General features: G+C 48.0%; 1 protein-coding gene across 2 annotated transcripts in view; it reads left to right on the forward strand.

The window, feature by feature from the left end:
* SENP6 (SUMO specific peptidase 6) overlaps window positions 1-19,097 on the forward strand; it is a 755,486-nt gene that overhangs the window by 345,609 nt on the left and 390,780 nt on the right. For both annotated transcript variants that reach the window (XM_085610971.1, XM_085610972.1), the window contains one exon: window positions 13,380-13,758. In XM_085610971.1, coding sequence (XP_085467097.1) covers window positions 13,380-13,758 — 379 coding nt within the window. The remainder of the gene's footprint in view (window positions 1-13,379; window positions 13,759-19,097) is intronic.

Below are 19,097 nucleotides of genomic sequence, written 5' to 3' on the forward strand. Positions count from 1 at the left end.
CGGCCGGGTGCAGAGTGCTGAGGCCCAATGTTAGCTAGTGGGCTTCCGGCTGGTGGCTGCTCATGAACAGGCCACAAGGTTGTGGGAGCAAAGCTCCTGGTGTTAGGCTCAGGGCAAAGGGGGATCCGAGTTAGCACCCGAAGTACACCCGCAGCGGTAGCTGGGTGCAGGGTGCTGGTTTGGCGTCGAGTGCCTCGTTGTTTTCAATGGGGATTCTCCAGTTGCATAAAGACTGCAGGCTCGGAGACGAAGATCACCTGGAGGTGACCACCGATTGGAGAAGTAAGTTGGGATGCCTGGCGATGCTGTGACACTGTCGGTTGGGCCACCCAAGGTCGTGGGACTTAAGATGCAGGGGTGTCGTTAGGCGTCGGGTTTTCTTACCAGCTCCGGTCGCGGATGTGGGGGTCCTCCAGAAAGGAACTGCAGGCGTCGTGTGCAGGGTCGAGGCAGGTCAGAGATCGCCAGATCTCAGGCCAGGAACGCCGGGGAGACCGCCTCGTGGTTTTGGGCCACTCGAAAACCGTATGCGTCCAGTGCAGACTCACGGTTTTGGCTGGGGCCAGACTCAGATGGTGAGCAAATCCGGTGCTCATGGGAGACAAAGTCTTTGGGTTGGAAGGCATGGCAGGTTCTCCAGGTTCTCGAGGTTTCTGGATGCAGGACACACCCGGATTTTGCTTAAGCAGGTACGAGGTGGGGACAGGCCGGTAGGGCTGGGGCCAAGTCAGTGGGCATCCTCCTTCTTAGTTTCAGCACGGGTCCTTCGGTCCTTCTTCTTTTCGATTATTATCTGAGGGGGTCAAGGTTCAGGGTTGCCCCTAAACACTAGATTTAGGGGCATTACAGGTAGGTAAAGGTTGGAACCAATTGGTCCCTTCGTTGGGATGGGTGCACCTCTGCTGTGGGAGGGGGGCGTATGCCTCAATCTGGTTGGCTGGGTCCCTCCGACTGGAAAACGGTGGGGACTGAGAGTCGTGCTTCTCCTCGCCTCCCCCACCTGAGGGGTGGGGTTGGCAAAGGTGGGCACACCTCCCTTCCTCACTTGCTTTTCCTGCTGATTCTCCCTCCCAAGTGGGGGTTAGAATCGGTGGGGGCCAGTTGCTGGAAGCAGCAAAGGCCCTGGGTAACTCACAACGACGGCATGCCTTCGAAGCTTCCCCTTCGTGAACCCTGCCCATCCTGGGGGAGGAGGCTTTTCACCTCGTCCCAGGATTTACATTGTTTCAGACCCTCTAGAGCAGCAGGCTCTCGACCCAGGGGTCCAGAAACATGTCTGGTGGTGGCAGCTGGCGAGCAGCCACTCAGCCAGGACACTAGACGTAGGTTGTTTTTCAGGGGGCATCTCTAAGATGCACTCTGAGTGCATTTTTCATTAAATCCCACACTGACATAGGAGTGGGTTTAATGTGCTGAGAAGTCTGATAACAAATTTCCCAGTTTTCAGTAATGCCATTATGTTGTGGAGTTCGTAATGACAAACTCCCAGCACCATATACTCTTATGGCATTACTGCACTTACAATGTCTAAGAATTGGCTTGGACACTGTAGGGGTACAGGGCTCATGCACCTTTACCCTCACCACTGGTATAGTGCACCTAGCTAGAGGGGTGGCTGACTTATGCCAAGGCAGTGGGTTGTAGGCATGGCACACAGGGATGTGTGCCATTTCGACTCTTCACTTTGTTCTGCACCAAAACACGCAGCCTGCAAAGGCAGTGTGTGTAAATGTACAGGGCCTCTAAGGCTGGCACTATAAGTGTTGCGTTGTTGCAGTCCTTAGAGGCCTTACTTGGCCACAGTGCCCTGGTACCTGTGGTACTATTTACAAGGGACTGACCTGTGGCCCTAAAGTGCCAATTGGGTTTTGTTTTTAATGCAGTTTAGGGAAAGAACACAGGCCCTGGATACCTGTTTGGCAGGAACCCAGGACACACTTAATCACAGTACATCAGCAGTTTAGCAAACGTGGGGGCAACCATGCAAAATAGGGCACTTTCTTACAAGGGCCCATTAAAGTAGGAAGGTAGGCATGTCAGCAAGTTATTATTCACAGGGGTGGGTCAGCGCCTATGGGGCCTCCACCCAGGAGGTCTAGCTTGAGGGCAGCAGGCCCCGGAGAGGCTAGACATCCAGCCATCATGGTCTATATGACCTGGCCAGAGCGACCCGCAACCAGGCAGAAGTGCAAAGCAAAGCCTGGTCAGGCCAAATGTGATCGAGTGTTCATTTACTCAGAGGCCGTGGGGGATCAAGCCGGTGATTGAAACCTGTCCATGGTGTGGAGGTTTTTGATAATGTCCTTCCTTGCTTGAGAGGTTGGCTGTACTTTGGTGTGAGCTCTGGGTTTGGGGAGGGGATCATAGACCAAACCGGTCGAATAGATTCTCTGGAGGCAACCTGGGTAGGGGATAGGCTGGTGTCTGGACAATGATGGGAGCTGTGAAAGTTGTTTCGCATCTCGTAGGGAGCGGAGGACCCGATGTTTGCCCTCCCAAGTGAAGATCAGTGCAAAGGGGTGGCCCCATTGGTACTTGATATTGAGGTCACAGAGTTTATCAGTGACCAGCTTAATGTCTTTGAGCCAGCATAGTGTTAATGGGGCAATGTCCTGACAAATCTGGATGGGATACCCATTGTAGACCAAGTACGTGGTGTATCGCACCTTCTGCAGGATAGCTTCCTTTTCAACAAAGAAGTGGACTCGCACAAGTATATCAGGGATGATCCTCCAGCGCTGCCATCTTGCGCCATACATTTACATAGTCAGCAGAGTGCTCGAGATTGGCAACTCGACCCCCGATTTCTGCGACATTTGTTGGGGCTCTTGAAGGCAGGCTTTGAACTCAGTTTTGAGGCATCCAATTTCCGTTTTAATTTCTTGTAGAAAGACATGCATCTAGGCATGCCTTACATGGGCTGGAGCAGGGTTGCCGGTGGCCATTGGCCCTGCGGGTTCTGAGATGGCTGGTTGAGGAGGGCTAGATTTGAGCCACAGAGAGGCTACTGGATTGTCTTTGGCCGTAGTGGTCAAGGTATTTCTATTGGCGTTGGTACTTGGCATGTCCAGGGGAATATCGCCAGTTACTCAGAGCAGGAGCTTGATTCCACTTATGCGGGCTGGTGTATAGATGGTGGACTAGTAGGGTGGGGCGGTGCCACAGGGTTGGTCAGGCCATTCGAACCCAGATGCGGAGCAGCGTCCGAGCAGTAGGGGCCGTTTAATGCTCAGTGGTTCTGGGGGACAGCCGGTGATGTCCCTGTCCAGTGTTGTCAGTCATAGGAATCTTCTCTTAGAGCAGGGGGGCTTCACAGGGCCGGGTCCCAACCCCTCTCAGGCCTCTGCGACGTCTCCAGGAGCCTCCACTGAGGCTGGACCTGCCCCGCCGGTTACGCAATCAAGCAAGAAGCGGCGGTCCCTGGTGAAGCTCAGCGCAGGCTTGGAGGTTCTAGCACGCAATCATTCAGTCACGCCTGGAGCAGGGGCCAGGGCTTCCGGTTCCAAGCAGTCCCAGACAAGCGATCCTCGCAGCGAGTGTTCAGGCTCCCAGAGGGCCCTGAAGAGCGCGCAAGATGGTGGTTCGGGTACCTGCGAAGGAGACAGCAGAGGGCCCAGACCGCCGCCCCAGGACAGAGTCTCCAGCGCCAGCCCCTGGAGTCCAGGGGACAGGAGGGAGCACTGCCGCAGGCCCCAAGGACCCTGAGAAAACGAGTGAGGGACTGCCTCTTAGTGTCTTGATCAGTGGCCCACAAGATGGCAGTTACGTCTGCAGCTGCGGCGGCCTTACCCGGGCTACCGGATCTCCTCGTACCACTCTCTCAGCCTCACCGTAGGTGCCCACCCTGCTGAGCCATCGGGGCTAAGTCACGGTCCACGGGTCATGTGGCGGCGCTGGATGGTCGGTGATTTAGCTGGGGCTGACTGCGGGAGAGTGTAGGCTGGGAGGCATACAACCTACTCCATCCGCAGCTTGGCCACACCCCCACTCTTAGAACTCTCTTGACATAGAAGCAGACAATGCGATCCTATGGAAGGAAATAACATTATCAGATTATAGGCAAGTACTTGATTTTAAGAGTTGGGTTTCGGGTGTTAGAACAAGGGTTCCCCCAGGGATGCACTTAAATAGCACCCTCAGCAGCGCTAGGGTGGCCGGGTGCAGAGTGCTGCTGAGGCCCAACGTTATTCAATAGGGGGTAAGGGGCCTCCGGTTGGTGGCTGCTCACGAGCAGGCAACAAAATTGAGGGAGCATAGCTCCTGGAATTAAGCTCAGGGCAAAGGGGGGTTCAAGTTAGCACACAAAGTGCATTCACAGGCACAGGGGCTGCTAGTTGCAGGGTGCTGTGTTGGCGTCAGGTGCCCTGTTTTCGATGGTGATTCTCTTGTTTCAACAAACACTGCAGGCTCGGGGATGAAGATCTTCTGGAGGCGACCACTGGTTGGACAGGTATGTTGGGATGCCGGGACATCGTTGGTTAGGCCACCCAAGGCCGTGGGGCGTCAGTTTCAGGGGTGTCTTTTGGCATCCAGTTTTTCTTACCGGCTCCTGTCGCTGTCGGGGGGGGGGGGAGGGGGATCCTCCAGAAAGGGGCTGCAAGAGGTGTCGGGAGACTTGAGCTAGGCCAGGGATCACCAGATTCCAGGGCAGGATCACCGGAGAGACCTCCTTGTGGTGTTGGGACACTTGAACTCTGGCCGTGGGCATCGGATTTGGCCGGAGGCAGAGTCTGTTGAAGAGCAAATCCAGTGTTCACAGGAGACAGTCTTTTCAGTGAAGGCAGGGCAGGTCCTACCGGGTTCTGGGGGGCTGCTGGCTGCAAGTACACGCCGGGATTCCACTGGAGCAGGTCGAGGTCGGGTCAGGCCGATAGGGTTGAGGCCAAGTCAGTTGGTGTCCCCCTCTTCTTCTTTCAGCACGGCTCTTCTTCTGCTTCTCTCTTCTTGTCTGAGGAGCCAAGGTTTGGGGTTGCCCCTAAATACTAGATTTAGGGGTGTTTCAGGTAGGTACAGGTTGGGGACCAAAGGGTCCCTTCCTTGGGGTGGGTACACACCCTAATATGTCATCCTCCAGTAGGAGGGGGGCACAAATGCACTCTGGTTGGCTGGGTGCCTCCACCTTCAAGATGGCGGGGACTGAGTGTTGTGCTTCACCTCGCCTCCCCCCACCTGAGGGGTGGGGTTGGCAAAGGTGGGCACCCCTCCACTCCTATCTTGGTTTTCCTGCCAATTCTCCCACCCAAAGTGGGGGTCAAAACCGGTCGTGCCAGTTGCTGGGAGCAGCAAATGGCTGAGTCAGCTCACAAAGGCGGCAAGCCTTTGAAGCTTCCCCTTCGTGGACCCTGCCCATCCTGAGGGAGGAGGCTGGGCACCTCTGCCCAGGATGAGCTTTGTTTCCTGACCCCAAGAGCGGAAAGCTCTCGACCCAGGGGTCCAGAAACATGTCTGGCGGTGGTAGCTGGCGAGCAGCCAGTCAGCCAGGACACTAGAGTTAGGTCGTTTTTCAGGGGGCATCTCTAAGATGCCCTCTGAGTACATTTTTCATTAAACCCCACACTGCCATCAGTGTGAGTTTAATGTGCTGAGAAGTTTGATACCAAGCTTCCCAGATTTCAGTAAAGCCATTATGGTGCTGTGGAGTTTGTAATGATAAACTTCCAGACCATAAACTCTTATGGCTTTACTGCACTTACAGTTCTAAGAATAGACTTAGACACTGTAGGGGTACAGGGCTCATGCACCCGTACCCTCACCAGTGGCATAGAGCACCCAGCTAGAGGGGTAGCTAACCTATGCCATATGCAGTGGGTTGTAGGCATGGCCCACAGGGATGTATGCCATGTCGACTCATCACTTTTCACTGCAACCAAAACACACAGCCTGCAATGGCAGTTTGTGTGTGTGTGTGTTAAGGTACAGGACCTCCAAGGGTGGCACAATAAGTGCTGCAGCCCTTAGAGGCCTTCTCTGATCACAGGGCCCTTGGTACCTAGGGTACCTTTTACAAGGGACTTGAATGTGGCCAGAGAGGTGCCAATTTGGGGGTACACTGTGCTGTTTTAGGTAAAGAACATAGACCCTGGCTACCTGGTTGACAGGAACCCAGGGCACACTTAGTCAAAGAGCATCAACATCAGGCAAAAAGTGTGGGGGGCAACCATGCAAAAAGGGGCACTTTCTTGCATTCAGATACTGCCTAGTCATCAGAACCACCAAGAGTAACATTATGTGACATAGTGTCTTTAGATGTTTACTTTTGATTTTAGTTTTTACGTAGTTCGCGAGGTCCTATCCTTAAAGAATACATTTGCAGAAATTGCTCTGCAAATTTGCAACTTTGCAAAGCACCATTTATGACTGCCAGTTGTTCTTCATATTTCTTATTATAATCTTACGGATTTCTGTAGCTTTGAGAATGACTCTGAAGTCTGTCAACTTCACATTTAGCATGAATCTATATCCCATCACAACTGAACGAAAAGCTGGCAGGCCCCAGTTGGTCTACTGCATTGCCCTCTGTGGATTATCAAAAGAAACAAATTGAATAACTCTTGGTTCAGACCAAGGAATGCAAGTTAGTATTTAGCCTCTAAATGGAACAAGTTAATGCCCTTAGAGCTAACTGGAACACAAATCTGATTTGGATTGAAGTCCGAAGTGTCACCTAAAATTATTACTATGATGCACCAAACTCACTTTGTGCCGCTTAAAAAACCCCAAAAAAAGCCACCAGCAAATTTTAAAACTCACATTGAGCAGGTCGGTTCTTTTAAACCAATCATCCAGAAAACATTTGGCCCATACTTTTTTTTTTTTTAGCGAGAAATGTTGATATTTGTAGGTAGAAAGGCAGTTACAATCAGTATTTTCAGCCCCGTAGTCCCACTTTCATTAATGCAGCATGCGATCTGGAAGTACGTATGATGAAAGATTGGACAGGTTCCCAACAATTGGAGGAACACATAATGAGTTGATGGTAGTTCCAGTACAATCATATTGTGAAAGGGGGCGTAGGTGGCAGGGGTCCATATGTGAACCTGAAAACCAATACTCAAGCACAAAATATAACTTTTTGCAGCGTGAATCTTTTCTGGATTCAAATGCTGTGCATTATTCCGCCATTTAGTGGTTGGGTCTGGAATTGTTGTATTTGTCTTGTTTTCTTTTTTTTCTTTGTGGGCATCGACATACCACCATTTGGTGTCCTCCGTGACGTCGACATACTTCCTTTGGAAGCTCCCACCTTTGGTCGCCATCTTCAGATTATTTTTTCCGCCATTGGGTCTGGATCGATACGGAAGGAGCTCCTGAAATTTGGAGAGAAGAATCTACGAAAATTAAAGAATAATCTTAGAGTACATACAGTACGATAATTCGACGTACCGGACTTTGAATTAAGGTGCCAGAGAGCGCCTCAAGGTGAAAACAACAACCTCGCCGGTGACTGGACAATGCGCATACAGGGGGCTCACTGTGCACGGTGATGGAAAAGACACCATTCAAGTTTTGCCAAAATTGTCACCACAAGTATGCCCAGAAGGACCAACATCCTGTCTGCAACCTTTGCTTACCATTGGATCACCGAAGTGAAAATTGCACTGCATGTTCTGCTTTCACCCCCAAAACTTTGAGGGTAGGGGAGAGACAGAGAAAAGCCAACTACAACATGCAGGGGCAGGGCACAGTACCATCGCTACAAGACCTGGGCCTCTCCAGTGAGGAAGAGGACAATGTTGCCCAAGGTCCAGAGGGCGACGCTAACATGGACATCCAAGTCGTAGATTTTGAAAGAAGACTTCAAGAGACATAAGAGAACCGTTGACCTCGAAAAAACTAGACTAGTCCCCGAAAGGCGGACTCAAAGGCCTTGAAGGGAGCCTCCGCGTTGAAGCACTCAACGTCGGCAACTGCGTCCAGAGACAAACACTCCATAGGATCCTTAGACAAGGACTCTGTAACGGCAAAGACCCTCGAAAATCCAAGATGTCGAAACGATCAAGGAAAGGAAGCTTGACGTTGAAACAAGAGAGGTCAAAACATGCCTCGACAGTGGTGAAGGCGCTGTCGACCGCGGAGAGAAAGGCAGAAAGTCTCGACGATGAAACACATGCGTCAGAGTTTGAGAAGAGGCTAGAAGCTGAAATGGCGAGTATTCTGCAAAGAAAGAAAGAGCTCGATGAAAGCTTGAAGCAATTCAAGATATCGCCGTAAACTCCAACAGAAATAGAAAAGAGCGTTGAGGAGTTAGAATCTCCAATGACATCCGAAACGCTCGAGGAGCAAGAAGAAGAATTCTTTTTCAAGGAAGAAGAAGAGGAGGAACAGACTTACTTGGGCTCAGAAACTTCCGAGGTTCAAGAGCTACAATGGCAATACCTCGACACCGACTTCCAGAAGAAGCTGTCGATACATTTTCTTCTAGGCTTTCACCACCAGCCGACATTGGTATATACAACCAAGTCATGAAGAAGGCAGCAGATACCTATGAAGTACAACTAGAGCAAGAAAAACCACAATCATGTTTTCTGCTTGAGACTTTAATGCCTTCACAATCAAGGAACTAGTTCCTTCCTATGCTGCTGGATCGGGGAAAAGAGGCATTAAGGAGCCTGCCACATGCAGGGCAGTCACACCTAGAGGAGAAAAAAAATACCAACACTCCTCCATGGACCCTATTTAGATCAAGGGTTCAGTGGCAGCTGACTCCATCATAACAGCCACGGCCAGGAAAAGGGCTAATGTACCAACCACTACTGGTCTACCACCAGACAAAGAAAGCAAGAGGTTGGACCTTATGGGGAGAAAGGTCGAGAGAAGTGCGGAAAATCAATGGCGCATGTCAAATTCTAATGCATTGCTGAACAGACATGCATACCAACACTGAGAGGAGGTAGGGGAGCTACTAAAGAACCTACCGGAACAATTCCAAAAGAGAGCAAGCCACTTGGTAGAGGAAGGGAAGAATATAGCGAATACATGCTTAAAATCTGCCCTAGATCCCGCAGAAACATCAAGTAGACAGACGATGATCAGCATCACCGAAAGAAGATATGCATGAGACCGGATCAAACTAGAGGTGCAGAACAATATACTGAACGCACTGTTCAATGGGGAACAGCAGTGTGGAAGTGCAGTGGACAACACGCTGAACCAAAAAAAACTAGACAGCAAGATCTAGGAGCGCTCTGCAATTCAGAGGTGGTATGCGTAGAGGCACCCCCTCAAGGAGACCAGTGGGCAGGGGTAACCATCCCCCTACAACCTTGCATCGGTCATATCAGCAAGGATACCAAGGGATAAACCAAGGGCAACAACAACAAATTTGGCAATACCAGCAAGGAAGACAGTCCTTTCAAGGACGCCCCCATGGAAGAGGCCTTCCGCAGAGAGGGGGAGCGCCCACAACAACAAAGTGAGTGCATTCCAAACAATACACACACTCAAACATCACAGAGTGTGCCTGAAATAGGACAACGACATCAAACAAACAGTTCCTCCAACATGCTACACCAGTAGGAGGAAGATTAAAGTACTTCCTCCACAAATGGAGAGAGATCACTTCAGACAAATGAATCTTAAATATAATACAGTACGGTCACTGTATAGAACTGATCAAACCACCTCCAAACAAAAGCCTAAAAAGGAAGGTACATTAAAAAAAAACAAGTAACTCAGCTACTCCAAGAGTTACAAGAACTACAAGCGAAAGAAGCTATGGAACACGTACCATACAAGGAAAGAAACGAGGGAATTTACTCCACATAGTTCCTAATTCCAAAAATAGACTGAAGACTGTGTCCTATATTAGATCTCAGATTTCTCAACAAATTCATAAAGACTCAAAAGGTTCAAGATGACAACTCTGCATGAGGTGATTCCTCAATTGCAAAAAGGAGACTACATGGCAACCATAGACTTAATGGATGCCTATTTACACATCCCCATGAACAACAAACACAAAAGGTTATTAAGATTTGTTGTCAACGAGACACATTACCAATTCAAAGTGCTAGCATTCGGTCTGAAGTCGGCACCAAGAGTGTTCACAAAGTGCCTAGCAGCAGTTGCCGTTCACCTAAGAAGGCAAGGAATCCATGTATACTCGTACCTAGACGACTGGTTAGTAAGAGCAAGCTCGTACAGAGACTGCAAACAATATAAACAGCAAGTAATAGCGACACTAGTTCAGCTCGGGTTTTCCATTCACTGGGCTAAATCTTCCCCAGAGCCAGAACAAGGAAATCTGTTCTTAGGAGCAAAGATAGATGCAATATTGGGGCAGGTATTCCCAATCGAAAAAAGAATAACACCCTACTGAAGGAAAAAACGCTATACCAGAAGGGCAAGCTCTGACCTTGAAGACCGTGGGAAAGCTAATAGGAATGATGGCTTCATGCATTCACTTGATTCCAAACATTCGCCTACACATGAGACCATTCCAGGAATGGCTTCTAGCACAATGGTCACAAGCAACAGGTAGTTGGGAAGTTCTAGTGGTTGTCACACAAACAATACAGCAGGAAATAGCATTTTGGAACAAAACCTACATATCACAAGGGAGACTCTTCACACAGCCTACTCCGACAGTGACCATAACGACAGATGCTTCACAGATAGAATGGGGAGCGCGCATGAACAACCTCATAGTAAGGGGATTGTGGACACAGCTGGCTACTCTGCAGAACATCGATATCCTGGAGGTAAAAACAGTGTTCCTAGCCTTCAAAGCCTTTCAGAAACAGCTCTACGGAAGGACAGCTGTAATACAAACGGACAACACATCCACCATGTTTTATATAAATAAGCAAGTAGGAACGCAATCATTGACACTGTCGACTCGGCACATGTGGATGTGGGCAATCCCAAGGAACATAAACTTAATAGAAATACACCTGCCAAGAAAGGACAATGTAGAAGCAGACAGGCTGGGCAGACAAGCATCCTCATCCCACGAGTGGGAATTGAATCAAACAGAACTCATCAAGATCTTTCACAAATGGGGATCTCCAAAAGTTGACCTATTTGCAACACCCCTCAATGCAAAATGCCAATGCTCCGCATCCAGGCAACCTTGCAATCAGTCCCTTGGGAATGCGCTATGAATAGACTGGTCAGGAATACTTGCTTACACTTCCCCCCCCCCCATACCACTACTCCACAGGGTGATCAACAAATGCATAATCAGCCACATGACAATGATTCTCATTGCCCCACAATGGGAAAGACTGGCATGGTTCTCGGAGATAATGGAGATATCTCAAGGATCTATTCCAAACTGCCAAAAAGACCAGGCTTACTAACAATTCAAAAAGGAAAGGAAAAGTACTTCACCCAGAATCCGAGAGCCTGAGCCTTGCAGTATGGCTACTGAAGACATAGAATTTGCACACCTAAAACTACCAGATATTTCAATGACAGTCCTACGAGAAGCAAGAAAGCCGACCACGAGGAACTGTTACCCGGCTAAATGGAAGGGATACTCTCTATGGTGCCTCAAAGAACGTTTTTCCACAAAAAATCCCAAAAGAAAAGACAGTTCAGAAGTACTTAAGTCATTTACTACATAGTAAACTAACCTACACATCATTGAAGATTCACTTAGCAACAATTGTAGCCTATACAAGAGGACACACTGGGAAGAGCTTCTCCCCCCCCCCCCCCCCCCCCCTTCCACGTGGTCAAAAGGCTCCTAAAAGGGGCAAAAAGAATCGCACCACCAAAAATAGTGCCCACACCCACAGGTAACCTAAATATAGTTCTCGCTCAGCTGATGAAAGCTCCATTTGGGCCACTACACAAGACAACAACACAGATGCTCACACTGAAGACAGCTTTCGTAGTAGCAATAACATCACTCACAGTTAGTGAGTTACAGGCACTAACACTACAGGAACCCTAATTCCAAATACATATTGACAGAATCATCATAAGAACAGATCCACACTTCATGCCAAAGGTGGTATCACGATTCCACATAAACCAATCCATACAAATGCCAAGTTTCTTCCAAAACCCGAAGACACTAGCGGAAAGGGCAGTATACACTCTTGACGCTAGAAGAGCAGTCCTGTATTACACTGAAAAAACAAAGAATTACTGGAAGACAAAGCAACTCTTTGCATCGTTTAACCGTTTTCTAGGAAGGCCAGTAACCAAGAACACAATTGCAAGATGGATTGCACAAGCCATACAATTGTGCCACAAACAAGCAGGACAAACATTACAAAGAGCTCCACGAGCTCACTCAGCAAGAAAGAAAGGGGCAACAAACGCCTTTATAGCCAATACTCCAATTCAAGACATTTGCATGGCAGCAACATTGTCTTCTGTGCACACGTTCACAAAACACTACGGTGTGGTCATTCAAATGAATAAAGAAGCACAAATAGGACAAAGGGTCTTGCAACATTTATTCACAAACCAATGCTCATCTTCCACCCAGCCACCACAAGACTTAACAAACCGCTACAAAATCTATGCACAGCATGTGAATCCAGAAAAGATTCCCACTGCAAAACGTATAGTTTCTTACCTGTCTGTGTATTTTGCAGCTTGAATAATTTTCTGGATTCACTAGCGAACCCACCCTCCCCCACCAAGAAAGAGGAGCAAATGGGAAGGAGGACAAAGAAAAGAAACCCGAAGACGGCGACTAAAGGTGGGAGCTTCCGGAGGAAGCACTTCGACGTCACAGGAGGACACCAAATGTTAGTATGTTGACGCCCACAGAAAAGAAAAGACCACCAATTCATCAATTCGGGACCACATCACTAGATGGCGGAATATTGCACAGCATGTGAATCCAGAAAATTCTTCAAGCTGCAAAACTACAAGAAATTATATGGTATCTTAAAACAAAGCCACCTGCTGGATAGGGGTATTAGTTAAAGAAGCGTAGTTGGGGAAATAGTGGTGGTGACCATGTGGTTTGGGGTCGGGTATACAGGTGTGTGTTGTGACTTGGGGGAGTACGTTTGGTTTGAGTCCTCCTCCTCGTTCCTTGGGGTTGTCTGGAGTCTTCCAGCGCTATCCATCTGGAGAGGGTTGTGTGAAATGGAATCCCACGCTTGTGTAAACTCCGACGTTTGAATGCCTCGCCTCACCTCCACCTGTATGGCAGTCCCCTCACATTACACCATATTCTAGTGAGTTTGTTAAACCTTTTGTTGGTTGCAGAGCAGCTCCTCAAGTACCTCTTTTGTTCTTTTACGATTTGTGTTGTAAATATTGAATAATACAGTTATTACCATGCTTTTGATTAACAGTTGAGCAAACAATACTGCAACTTGCAAGGCCGAAACTAATGCTCAGCTCTTCTGAAACTCAAAAACTGTGCATATATTTAATTGTATTTATAGCCCTTTCCTTTTCCTTTGTAGACTTCCGAGCAATCTCCACGTTCAACGCTTTGTCCAAATTGTGGAAAGGAGAATGACAGTCAAAGCAAATGTCAATGTTCTGCTGATTTACAAAGACACTCCAGGCACGCTATGTCACTGAGTGAGTTAGCTGGACCACTGCCACGGCCGGCCATTCATCAACATTCACCAATGCACAAGTCAATTAGTATAGGATTAAACACAAAAAACTTTTATGGTGCTGATTTTACAACAAATGTTTCTCCTGACATCTGGTTAAATCGTGAACTTGGCCGAAACTTGTTGCCAACAAATGGAAAAGTTGGACTTGCTGATGTAGCACATAAAACTGCAAGAACTATAAAACTGAGGGGAGTAAGACCTGAAATGAGTGATCCAAGTAAGTTTTGTTTACAGTTATTGGCATTTAATGTTTTGTTTTAACTTCTTTCTCAACACTCTAGTTTTGCTGTTACTATGAAATGCAAATAAGACTTGATTCTATCAACCAATTTACTACTGCTCTATTTCGTGACCTCCTAACAACAAAGCTATGTTGGCCTTGTCTGGATTCAGACTTGTAACATGCAAGCCAACAAAACTTAATTCCTCATCTGATCCACTTGATCTTTTTTTTTCTTTTTTGGAAAGACATGCGTTTTATAGCCTTTTAACATAGAGTAATGGACATTAGTCACTGCAGTGCACTTCTGAATCCACATGAGGTGACAGAGCTTTCCACAGGAGGTGCTGGCAACTGCACTACTACACAGAAGGTACTCCGTAATAGACTTGGAAGAATTTTCATGCCACTTGGTATGAGTGGGCATTAAAAATTAGGTACAGAGCAATGCACACATGATTTGCAGCTGCAGAGAGTGCATGATTTTCTAAGTGCCGCGAGCTAAGCACTGCAAATAGACTCCACTGGACAAAACACACGTATGAATTACACCATAGAGATCTTAACACTACCCGTCATTCAGGTCTGCACTCCTCAAAGGGGTGGTACACACTACATCAAGCCTGTGCTTCACACATGGGGTGTTTGACACTTAAAATGAGGAACTCAGAACGACACACACAACGCTCAGTACTGAACATGGCCTATTTGGCACTGCCTAGGGAATGCTCTGCAAACTGATACTCAGCAGTACATTGACGGTGCTTGGAAGAAACACATATGTGGTACCTGGCAGTGCAAACTGGCAAAGTTGTATTACACAATGAGCACCTGTCACACCACAAGCTGTGTTATGTACTGCACATGGATTACTCTCCTCTCCATATGTGGTACTTCCCCACTGCAGATGGTTTAAACAAGCTCAATGAGACGAAGATAGAGTGGCTGAGAGCCGTTGCGAATGCTCCGTCTTAGCAGGTGTTAACTCTTTGGAAATGCTTTGACTATCGAAGCAATGAGGCAAATTTAACTGGATATGTCTCCTTTCATATAATTAAAAACAGATGAAAAATAAATTGGAAACATACCATTTGCAGCGTGAATTATTTTCTGGATTCACATGCTGTGCATTATTCATCCATCTAGTGTTTGGGTCTGTGTAGGTAGCTGGCTCTGTATATATTATCATCACTAGGTGGTAATACCCTGCACAGAGTCCTGGGGTTCCCTGAATGTGTACAAGGCTCAATGCTAAACCAAAAGTGCTCTTTTAGTGGTAATGTGGGCAAGCACCTTAGGCCTAACACCGAGGAGTGTAAGACACTTATTGCACACACATGACTAATAAAAGAGACACGACTCAAGAAAGAGATCCAGACCAATTTAAAAAATATTTTAAAACCCAGGTCTTCGTAAAAAGATAAGTAAGTTTTTAATTAAAAATACTTTTTACTTTCAAAAATTGACACTTAAAAATGTTTTCACACTGCCCAGTGTTATCCTATGGGGAAAACAATATTGCGGTTAAACAGGTGAGTATGGAACTTACAATTTCTGTCTTCTGAGCCAAAAGTCAGTAAGGGCCAGGGGTCAGGTAGGTATCCAAACTGCACCATCAGCGGCACAAGAACAGCCGGGTGCAGAGGTCGAAATCGGAGTTTGACCCAATGCTGTCTAATGGAGACAGGGGGTGCAGGGAGCCACACTGCTTGCAGGTAAGTAAATCAGTTGCAGGGGCCAAGCTTTAGGGGTTAGCACTAGCACAGGAGGAGCCACAAAGCAACACCAAACATACACCACTAGCGGCACAGGGGCGGCTGGGTTCAGGGTGCAAATTCGACATTGGGCATCCAATGCTTTTTCATGAGGATTTTCCTGACGGCAAAAAGGCTGCACTAGTGAGGTGGAGGCAGAACTACTTCGCAGTGTCCATTAAGATCGATCCCTGCTGATATACTGAAGGCAGAGTGCTGTTCCAGCCTGAGGTTGTTTCCCTGTGTTAGTTGCTAAAAATGCCAAGGTCATTCAGTCTGGGTTTGAGACTGAAATATCTCAATCCACCATAACCAGACTCCCCCACCCCAGTTGTAGTTGCTCTATTTACACCATTTCCCCCTTGCAAAAATCTTAAATCATTAAGGAAGGTCCAGTTTCTGAGCAACAATTGGTGGTACTTGAGCAGTTCATAAAAATCTTTTGGACCCTATATCTCAAAATAAGTGTTGTTTCATCCTAGTTTTGCATGTCCGAGACCACTAAGTCCAATGAAAAGCTAGGCTTTCAAAAGTGATTCATAAATAAGATCAAAGGAGCAAAACAGATCCTTTCGGACCCCAGAGGTTAGCATTTCGTAACAGAACTCTTATACATTTAATATATTTGGCTTTAAATGCGAAAGAGGCCACAGGAAAGATGTACTCCTTGCAGCATTGAGGATTCTTGGCCTTTATGTTGCAATTTTTAATCTCTATAATAGGCAGTAGCTCCGGATTAGGCCTTCGGACTGAGGCCTCCGAGGTTAAGCACATAAAGCAGTTGATAACTTTGTATGCATTGTTCATACCTAAGTGATTTACGTGCTTGTGAGAAGTTGCCCAGTATATGCTGTCCACTAATTGAAATGGGCACCTTGCACCAGTCCAAACAACCCTTATGGTGATTTAAGAGGTCAAAGATAGCCTTAGAAAGCTATCCAAGTGGTAGCTGTGGAGAGCAGCCTTCAGGCTTAGTCTTGAAGGAATGGTAAGCAGCTTGTTTTACCAGAATGCAACCTTATAGTATTGGTTAAATGAAAGGAGAACCACACAGTAGTTATAAAAATATGTAGGTATTAATAGAACACTCTCTAATAGGACACAGTATCTTCTACACGAAGATACTCACAAAGCACAGAATACTGTAGCACAGAAACAATAGTAAATAGCACTAATACACAGTGGGCTCCAGGGGGAGACCAGACCATATACTAAAATAGTGGTAAGAACCACGACTCCAGTCAAGACAGTCTAGATGTTGTAGAATTGCTGGGACTCCAAAGAACCACCCTAGGTGAGTAAGTAGGGACCCCACGGAGGACGGGTGCAGCGTGGAACATGACAGCGTGCTCCGTACAATTCTATGGGAAAGCCGCGCTTGAATTTTTACAATTTAAGGACCCTTTCCAATGGACTTAAAAGAAACCCAGTGGAAGTTAGGAGGTTGGAGAGCCACCCCACCCGTGGATACCGTAGTACCAGAGTTACCTATCGCAGGGAAGCCGGGTGCATAGTTCTGAAGTGGAGTCAGAAACCACCGTCGATCTCAATGGAGGACTTCGAAGAAGAGCTACTGCTGGAAGGGAGAAAAGTGTCATTTGGAACCCAAAGGCGGATTCTTGTTGAAGGATACCTGAAAGCAGAGGGGACAGTGTCTGTGTCACTGAGGAATGACCAGGGGCTCGGTAGACGAATGCCCACAAATGTCGGGTGCTTCATGTGCATTGAGGGGGTTCTTGACTCTGCAGCCACGGGGATCAGGAGACGTCGAGGACGACCAGGAGCTGGATACGAGCTGTCCCACGAAGGATGTAGAGTGCTGAGGGGTCGGTGTCTGGCGGGAGCGCCAACAAGCCTTGGCAACGGCAACCCACGCAGAAGGTCAAAGAAGGTTACGGTTCAGACCACCAAGGTCCAGCAGACTCACCAAAGCAAGGGGAGTCAGGGCAGGCCTGGAGCAATCAGGGGAGCCTAGAAAGCGAAGAGGACCTTCAAGTGGACTCAAAGGCCGGAGGCACAAGAGTTGCGGAAGGACCTCGAGCGATTTCACAAAACAGCAGCCAACGGAGCACTCAGTGTGAGGAGGCTGGAGTTCTTGGTAGGAAATGGTGCCAGAGATTGGGGCTACTCTGAGCCCAATGCACTTGTTTGGGAAACGCCAACAAGCATATGCTACTGAAAATGAACGCTGTGCACAGGGGTACGGGTATTGCAGCCCCCACGAGGGATTCTGTCCTCAAACTTGGTGAGAGGGCAGCTTGGACCTCAAGGGACGTAGAAACCCACCTCCTGTGTTGCTGGAGCCTTCAGAATCCATAGGAGCTCAGAATCAGCAGCCCGGTCAGTCGTGATGTGGTGCCTGCATATGCAGGGCAGTGACTCCTTCACTGCAAGGGAGATATCTTTGTTTGTCCTTGATGCTCCTCCGGTCCTGCACGGAGCCTGCATGGTGCACGGGCACAGACGATGCTTTGGACGGAGTGAGATACGAGGTCGGGCCCAAACGAAGTCCAGAGTATCCAGATGGTTGAAGGTCATTGGTGTCTTGATCAAAATCTTGTCCACATCAAATCTAGGGTCCTACAGCCTGGGACGCCCTTTTTTACCCACGGGAGAGGGTTGTAAAGATTCAGGGAACACTCCCAGTGGAGGGTCTGGACAGTGGGGAGGTTACTCCAATGTCCTTTGTCCAGTTTCGTGTCAGAGCAGGAGCCAATGGTTCCCAGGACTGGTTTTAACTGGACAATGCAAAGGGACACAAAATGTGCCCCTCATGCAGACATTCGGTCACTGGCAAGCGCACCCACCCAGCCCTAATACACTAAATTCTGTCTGGGAGGTGGTCACACCTCCCTGTGACAGGATGCCTATTGTTCTGCCTTCCCCTGCTCAGGCTTGGCTCAGCAGCAGGAGGGCAGGAATGTGTCTCTGGTCGGAGCAACCATTTCTTGCTGCCTGGGACCAGAAGGCTGGTACCGGGAACACCAAGGACCCAACGAAGCTCGCTTCTGAGGGGTGGAATCGTACCTCCCACAGTGTGGGTTAGGATTCCACAATGTTTGACACAAAACACGATAGGGTTACTTTCTGCCGTTTTAGAGTTGGTCATCACGTGGTTGCATTTTGCCACTCTATATGTCGTAAATGGCTGTTTCACTAACAACCCGGTAGAATGGACTCCGTAGGCTACAGGGGTGTCCTGCTCATACAGTGGCACCCTCTCACTTAGAACGAAGCACCCTGCCTTCAAGATTGTTAAGACCTGCTATTTGGGTGACTTATAGATTTTAAGTGTAGTGACCCTTCGATATAGGAAACCTATATCTTAAGTAAGTAATGCATGCACCAGCTTACACAGGCTGCAATGGCAGGCCTGTAGTTCCATTTTGTATGGCCTCTCATGGGTGGCATAATACATGCTTCAGCCCATGGGAGGCATCCATGGTACCTATGCCCTGGGTACATGGGTACCATATACTAGGGACTGACCAGGGTACCCCAGTATCCAATCTAGAGTGTACCAAAGTACATAACATTACAGTTTAGGGAGAAAGCAGATAGACTGGGGTCCTGATTAGCAGG

The sequence above is a fragment of the Triturus cristatus genome, chromosome 6 (assembly GCF_964204655.1).
Source record: "Triturus cristatus chromosome 6, aTriCri1.1, whole genome shotgun sequence".
NCBI classification, from domain to species: domain Eukaryota; kingdom Metazoa; phylum Chordata; class Amphibia; order Caudata; family Salamandridae; genus Triturus; species Triturus cristatus.